Source organism: Clavelina lepadiformis, chromosome 2, assembly GCF_947623445.1.
Source record: "Clavelina lepadiformis chromosome 2, kaClaLepa1.1, whole genome shotgun sequence".
NCBI classification, from domain to species: domain Eukaryota; kingdom Metazoa; phylum Chordata; class Ascidiacea; order Aplousobranchia; family Clavelinidae; genus Clavelina; species Clavelina lepadiformis.
Window position 1 is genome coordinate 22,681,929 of NC_135241.1, and position 8,197 is coordinate 22,690,125.

The following is an 8,197-nucleotide window of genomic DNA, read 5'->3' on the forward strand; positions in this document are numbered from 1 at the left end:
AATTTTTCGTGCTCTAGCGAATCGGTTGATCACGTGGCAAGGATGAAATCTGGTAAACCATCATGAATTTATATTAGTTTTTATATAGGGTTAAAATTTTTCATTTATTTGCACGGGTTTGCGAAATATGAACAATGGGCCTTATTAGACACAGGTACCTTAGATGTTTGGCATCAGAGACAACTTAAACCTTTGAATCACCGTAATTCAAAAAAATAACAATAACTTAAGTCTACGTAAAAAGACTTTTGTATTTGTTCCCGAAATTGGGTGAATTAAACAAAAAGAATAATCGGTCCAAGAGAACCCATATAATTTAAAGGCATCCAACGAAAATTGATGTTTCCTTGTAAGTTACTGTATTTTTGATTTCTCTGCTGTTATGCTGTTTGGGTAAACGCACGCAGGCGAATTAGTGTACTAGTATGATTCTATCTACGTCCTCTCCACAACCAAATCACACTCAAACAATGGCAAAGTTTTTCTTTTTTCACACCACGATGGTTAGGCTGAAGTACAACAAAACGAAACAATTTTAAGAAAAAAGCTGCAACGCTTAGTGTAATATTGCATTTAAATGGCATAACAAATTGCACAAAAGATTCAAAATAATAAATCAAAATGGGCACATATACTGTACCCAACAACAAAAAGGATTGGAGTGAATGCAGTAGCTAGGGCTGCTAGGCTCACAATATAGGCGGGGATTATACAGTTGTCGATTTATCATCGCTCATCAGTTAGTAAATCTGGACAAACGTATCTGGCGCTTTGGTATAGGTTAAACAGCAGGATATTTGTTTACTATTGCAACATAAATTGTAAATACTATAAACAGGTAAAGAGCAAGTACTAGGTTATGACGACTACAACGTATTCAAGATGACGAAAAGTTTGCTCTGAAAGAAAACAAAAATCTTACACTTTGAGTAACAAATCGGAAAAAATGCAAAATTAACTTCTGCTTGAACTGAACACTCCGCCCCATTCACAAGATTGTCGTGGACAAAAGTAAACACGAAGCAGCGTCAGCTTTCATTTTAACTCTGCTTCGAAGCGACGACTTTTTTTAGGCTTAACCTTGACCTGAAGTAACCTCTAACGGACCTGAGCTCAGATGGCGTCGCTTTTGAATGAATTGTCCTTGAGATTTTGCGTCTTTCCTTGCAATGACGAAACACTGAAAGAAAAGATGAAGTCGAAGATGGATTCGATTTTTCAGAAAAACTTTAGCAGCAAAGCAATGTACCTTCCAATGTGTTGAAACAGCGACGGTTTGTGAGGAGGCATTTTTAGCTCTCTCCTTTTATTGCATTGTTGGGCGTTCTCGTCATAGCTGCAGACCGCTGACGCAACGTAGTCCAGCTGGAAAAATGAACGATAAAGGTTCAATAAGGTGCAGGCAATAACAAAACCCCCATCAACCAGTCCATGAATGGATCGTAAGGTATGAGCACACCAAAGGAAAACACATGCTGTCGTTTCTAAATTGCTTTTTCATCCCATCAAATGTTTGAAACTTAACAAATCGAAGCACAGCTTAAAAAAATAATTGCAGAAAGGTTATAGGTTAACATAGAAAAACTATATAGCTGACACCTTATAGGGTGCACGTTAAATTCCGAATAACCACATAACACTTGACGAATTTCGGTAGTTTTTTTTGGACACATTGGCTCGGCCTAGGCCTACTCAGCAAAAGTCGTTATGCTCGAAGCGTATACGGCGGAAAAACAAAAATGCTCAACAAAGAATCTTTTCATTCGTGTAAGCTGCCAACATACCTGCAGCCAGTCGAGCGGTTTTTTATTCCAGAACGTGTGGATGAACGAAGCATATGATGGAAGAGTTTCGGCGCGGAAAAGTTTTCCAATCGCTCCCAAATTACAAAAAGAAATATAAAAGTAATTTTCCATCGATCTTCGGTTAGCCTCCTGCATAGAAATCATATTATTCAACCCATGGCACACATTGAGCATAAGGTATAGTTAACTTTTCTTAAAATGACGAAGACTTAATTAGAAAGCAGAAGTGACCTTTAAAAACCAAATTGGGGGTCTTATTATCCTACCGTCACCCACAACGCAGCAACTATTACGTCACCTTCATTATCGCTCCGATGTACCCATGGCTGGCTATGACGTCATCTTCCATCATGAGGTAATATTTAGGTGAAAGGTTATAGATGTACATCATGAGGAAGATTTGATCCAGATTCTGTTTCGATCTCCACTTCACTCGGTCCAGCGCGTCGTTAAAACTGGACTGAAGCACTTTTTCCCATGGGGGGTAGTAACTTTTAGGTGGACTAATTAGCTGCAAGAGAAATTTGTGAGATTGGCGGGGGTAAAAACAATCGCTAAAATCAAACATATCAAAATGGCCGGCTATTACTCAACAAACTCACAAAAATAGGAACAATACAGTTTGACAGCGTAGTCTAAAAGCAAATATAGTTTCCTTTTGGGATGAGCGATAATCGTGATGTCACCGAAGTAGTACTAAATAATTCAACTCTAAACTTTCAGTTTTCATTCATAAACTTATGTATAGTTACTTAGCCTGTGGTTGTGTAATTTATTGTTGAAGAACTGGATGCTTTAAACGTATACCTTGCTTTGTGGGGCGTTTGACCCGGCCGTTAAAACGTTTTAAAATTAAATTTTAATGATACGGCTGTAAAGGGAATTAATTTCCTTTTTACTTTCTCAGCCGCTTCTGAATTATTAAAGCTCTTCGCTGTTCTCACGATTGATATCGATACAAGTATTGGGCTTGTTTGGGAATAAACACTGAAGTGAAACCTGTAATATCCCATCTTCAATGTGCTTCTGATAGCTGCTTTGCAATGAGTGCGAAAGATCACGTAAAAACTCTTCGTCGGTCTCGCCGACGTAAACAAGGATTCTAGAATCAACAGAACGATCAACCTGATTCTTCAGAAGGGAATCGATTGTTTGCGAGAGATAGGATACTCCCTGCCTCTGCCAGATAGAAAATACAACAAAGATTGAATTGAAATTGAAATCGTTTGTATTGATTTTGAAAGCAAACAAATTGCAAAAACACCGCAAATAGCGGTCGTATTGCGCAAATCGCTCGTAGGAGTGAGTAACACTTTTTTTAACTGAATGATTGTTTCCAATTTCAATCACGGTCGGTTATAATTAGAACTGATGTACAAATTGTGTGAAATGAAAACATCTTATGACATAACAATAACAATCACATTTGCATCATAAACATACCTTCACTGTGGGTATTCCTATTACGACGTCGGCGTTTTTCGGTATCCGACCCAACTCAAAGCCTGGGCTGGGTGCTTTTAGGTCCCCTGAGAGGGGAAATACCGGATCTAAGGGGTGAAAATAGACTTTTTCACCGGGTACAATTGGTTCATCTTTTACGTTTGTAACGAAGCTCTTTGATTCTAACGACTGCAAAAAAGCACAACAAAAAAAATTGTTAACCGTAAACGGATGAGACATGTGATAAATATATCAATTAATGTAATATAAAATTGTGTACTGCATAGAATTCTCATCTATGGAATCAATGAAGCATAACACTGCGTGACGTAATCGACTGCTTCCCCTGTGCGTGCATTTTGATTCATTCAGTCTTTTTTCAGTCGTACGTTCAACGCCGCAACATGTCTCTGTGCTGTTGCTGTTATAATGTTCTATCTTGATGTATTCGTTCAAAGAAGCTTCAAATATAATCAGATTATACAGTAGTCATTCCTGTGTCATTACTGCTGAAGTCTATCAAAGTTCACTGTTAAGATACACACAAGGAAACAGACTTTGTAGTGTAAGTGGGTAAACCTTTCAGGCTAAGGTAAAATATACCACTTTCATTACAAACTGATGCAGCCGAGTGAGGACGAATTGACGATAAAAAGAAGACATTTTCACTACAAAGCTAGTACCCTGAGTTCGATGAGAACTACGCTTTTCTTTGGGGAACAACCTATGAACAATTAAATTTGAGGTTGAGAGAAGTCTAGTGATCTCAGACTAGAAGTTTCGAAGATATGTCTCATCTACAATTCATACAACAATCATTGGATCCAGACAATGTGATTTTCAGTCAAATCACCCTCAACGATGGTGACGAAGAATCGCCTGGACTTCTATCATCACACCTATTTTTTATTACTGATAAATTGACTGGGATTAAATTTTTGGTTGACACGGGGTCACCCGTCAGTATGATAAAAGTACATAGTGATTACTTTTTGCATGGTTTTAAGCAGAAATTTTATAATGCTATTAATGGCTCACGTATTGTAATCAAGGGCAATGAGCCTTTGAAGGTTTCATTAAACCTCAATAGGACATTTTTGTGGCATTTTGAAATGAGTAGTGATATAGCTTATTCTATCATTGGTTCTGACTTCTTGATACATTTTGGTCTGAATATTGATCTCACTGCTAAGCGTTTGACACTGCCACGTGCCAAAAATGACGTCACAGATTTTACCACACCCAAACGGCCTTTTTCTGCAAGCTGCTGTCAGGAAACTAAGCCTTCTTCTATTTCGCAGGCTGCAGAAGCTGACATGACGTCAGATGGATTGCTTGCAGATTTGACTAAAACTTATCCCAATGTTTTTGATGTTTCAGCTTATTCCGAGCGACCAATAAACAATGCTGTTCATCACATTATAACCACAGGTGAACCCATACGTTGCAGGCCTTATCGAATGTCTCCTGAGAAAGAAAAGATACTCAAACAAGAGCTCAACAAATTACTTGAACTTGGTGTCATCGAAAGAAGCAACTCGCCGTTTTCGTCGCCGGTAATGTTAATACAGAAAAAAGATGCTGGTCAATATCGGATTGTTAACAACTATAAAATTTTGAACCAACAAACGCAATTTGACACTTACAACTTGCCACTGATCAGTAATTTTACAAATGCAATGGCAGGTTCTAAATTTTTCTCTGTTTTGGACTTGTTGAAAGGTTTTCACCAAATTAGAATTGCAGATCAAGACATTCCAAAAACAGCTTTTACCACCACAAGTGGCACTTACCAATATGTCAGACTTCCCATGGGATTGTGCAACAGTTCACAAACTTTTCAACGTTGTATAGATAATGTTTTACGAGGACTGTCAGATTACACTTTTAATTATATTGATGATGTCATTGTATTTAGTTCCACACCTGAAGAACACAAGAAGCATCTTGAAACTGTTTTGCAACGCTTTCAGGAACACAACATCATTGTTAACAAGAGAAAATGTGTGTTTAATGCTACAGAAGTGAAATTTCTTGGCTTTACTGTGAATAAAGATGGAGCCAGTCCAATCAAATCCAAGGTTGATGCTGTTGAAAAATACCCACTACCTGTGACAATCAAGGAGCTTCGTCGCTTTTTAGGTATGGTGAATTTTTATAGACGGTTCTTGCCCAATGCTGCAGGAATCCAAGATCCGCTTAACAAGCTTTTAGGCACTGGTTCGGGCAGAAGACGCGTCACATGGACTCCGATTGCCAGGCAAGCATTTCAGGAAACAAAGCAGGCGCTATGCGAAGCCACACAATTGGCATTTCCGGTGCACGACGCGGAAGTCAGACTTTCTGTTGATGCTTCAGACGTCAGCTGTGCTGGAGTGTTAGAACAAGTAATAGATGGCTGTCCGCAGCCACTTGCATTTTTTTCAAAATCTTTTACCAAAGCACAACGTAAATATAGTGTATATGATCGCGAATTACTTGGTTTATACCTTAGCATCAAATATTTTCGATATTTTTTGGATGGTCGACAATTTCGTCTGTTCACTGACCATAAAGCATTGGTCACAGGCATTCATTCTAAATTAGACAATGCCACGGCACAGCAGTTCAGATATTTGTCGTATATTGCACAGTTTTGTCCAGTAATTGAACACATTTCAGGTGAATCCAATGTAGTTTCTGATGCCCTTTCACGAATAACAGTGGCTGGTATAAATTATGACTTGCCTTCCATAGATTATTTGCAGATGGCCAGTCATCAACATACAGATCGCACGTTGGATGCAATACTCCATGGAGAAAGCTCGCTGCAATTGAAACGGGTGACATTACCGGATCATGGCGTTAGCATTTTATGCGACATGTCAACAAAACAAGCACGACCAGTTGTGCCAGCTTCCTTCAGAAAACAAATCTTTGACACGATTCATTCGTTAAGTCACGCAGGAATAAAGGTAACTCAAAAACTCATAGCAGAACGTTTTGTTTGGCCTAAAATGATGGTTGAAATTAGAGACATGTGCAAAACTTGCATTCCTTGTCAACAAACAAAGGTGCGTAGACATATTGTTGCACCATTGAAAACATTTAAGAAGCCAGACGAGAGATTTTCGCATGTCCACGTTGACATTGTTGGACCACTTACTGTATCTAATGGCTATTCTTATCTGTTGACAGTGATTGATAGGTACACAAGATATCCAGTTGCAATTCCACTACAGGACATTACTGCAAAGACATGTGCCGACGCCTTTATATTGAATTGGGTGGCCAACTTTGGCGTCCCAAAGATCATAACTTCTGACAGAGGTCGACAGTTTACCTCTCAGCTATGGCACGAAATGGCAAAGTTCATGGGCACTAAGTTGATACACACAACATCGCATCATCCGCAAAGCGATGGAATGCTAGAACGTGCTCACAGAACCCTCAAGACAGCCTTGAAAGCTTACTCATGTAACCACGATTGGTATTCTCATTTAGGTTGGGTCATGCTAGGCATTCGTGCAAGCGTAAAGGAGGACATTGAATGCGCCCCAAGTCAATTAGTTTTTGGTACTTCAATAAGGTTGCCCGGGGAATTTTTTGAAACACCGAACTTGGACATAATCCCACAGTCAAAATATGTAGAACAGCTGACTCAATTCATGGCCACTCTAAGATATGTTCCACCGCATGAACCGTACCCAATCAAAACATTTGTTGATCCAGAACTCAAAACTTGTTCACATGTCTTTATTAGGCATGACGGAGTTCGCACAGGTATGCAGCGACCCTATAGTGGACCATATACTGTTATTGACCGTCAAGAAAAATTTTTCACAATTGATTTGAATAGTAGAATCGATAATATCAGCATTAACCGCTTGAAAGCTGGACATATACCTGTACCAAATTCTGCTGAAAGTTTTTTGCCAAACACAGGCGGTCAAAATAATTCATGTAACGATGATGAAAACTTAATTTTGCAATCTGACTTACCATTTTCTGTTGCAGAAGAGGAAATTGACTCACATCCTGTGTCACAAAGCATAAACGCTGACGAAGAACCTGTTCCTCAGTACACCACGAGAACTGGACGTGTCATCACAAAGCCTGCACGTTTTCGATAGAATGCGTTCTTCAAACATCTCATTGTGTATTGTAAGCATTTTTGTTTTTTCCTGCATAAGCGGAACACGGCTGCATTTAAGGCTGTGTCATGATAATATTCATACTGGAGAATATCTGATTCCCAAACCTCATAAGTGTGTGAGACAGAATGCAACACTAATTCAGAAATGCGGAGTGTCGATCTATGATCCTGTTCCAAAGAGGAAAACCATACCCATATTCAAATGTTCAGTTATTTCTACGACTCTTAAGACTACTTATTTCTTTTTTGGGGCCAAAACGTGTGATGAGAAATCACTCATTAATCCTGCACCAAGCGTGGAAGCTTGTGCGAATTGGGTCAGAACCAAACATGCCCCGGGCTATGGTCCGTTACTAAGCTCTAATGATTTTACATGGAGCACTCATAATTCTAATTCCGTCAAGTATGTCTGGCCCCACGGTTATACACATACAGCTTATAACGCCATTCTGATTAAATCTACTGCACTTTATGATCATGCTACAGACCAGTTATCAAGTGCAATTGGAGCCATGACGAACTGCAAGCTTACTCAAGGTAGCTGCACTCTGTCGACGAATACCTTTGTGTGGCAGGTTTCGAGGATAAAAGCCAAGTGTCCTTACAAACGTGTAGGTCAAAAGCACGAAGAACTTTTAATGCATTATAACAAGAACCACAAGCTCATTCGTCTGGAGATAAAATCTCTAGGCATCAGCATTCATCAACGAAGTCGCTGTCCAAATCCCGTACAGAAGTGCTATGGGTCAGACACCATTTGTACACCAGGGGGTTTGATTTTAAGACCCTACAGCTGCAATGGTTTTGATGGCAT

At 39.2% G+C, this 8,197-nt stretch overlaps 1 protein-coding gene across 1 annotated transcript; it reads right to left on the reverse strand.

Moving 5' to 3' along the window:
• Positions 1–1,113: 1,113 nt before the first annotated feature.
• Positions 1,114–3,911, reverse strand: LOC143444952 (alpha-1,3-mannosyl-glycoprotein 4-beta-N-acetylglucosaminyltransferase A-like). Its single transcript, XM_076943744.1, has 7 exons — positions 3,852–3,911; positions 3,249–3,437; positions 2,805–2,984; positions 2,104–2,316; positions 1,785–1,934; positions 1,250–1,365; positions 1,114–1,180 (listed from the first exon to the last, which is right to left on the reverse strand). Exons 1-7 carry the CDS (start codon positions 3,909–3,911, stop codon positions 1,114–1,116), a joined length of 975 nt encoding a protein of 324 aa, XP_076799859.1.
• Positions 3,912–8,197: the final 4,286 nt, after the last annotated feature.

What these genes read in the sequence shown, in the direction of transcription:
- LOC143444952 (XM_076943744.1), bottom strand. Translation starts at nt 3,911, where the DNA reads ATGTCTTCTTTTTATCGTCAATTCGTCCTCACTCGGCTGCATCAGTTT. An exon ending in TAGGAATACCCACAGTGAAG is followed by an intron (nt 2,985 to 3,248) that starts GTATGTTTATGA and finishes TCTATCTGGCAG; the next exon opens with AGGCAGGGAGTATCCTATCT. An exon ending in ACATCGGAGCGATAATGAAG is followed by an intron (nt 1,935 to 2,103) that starts GTGACGTAATAG and finishes ATTTCTATGCAG; the next exon opens with GAGGCTAACCGAAGATCGAT.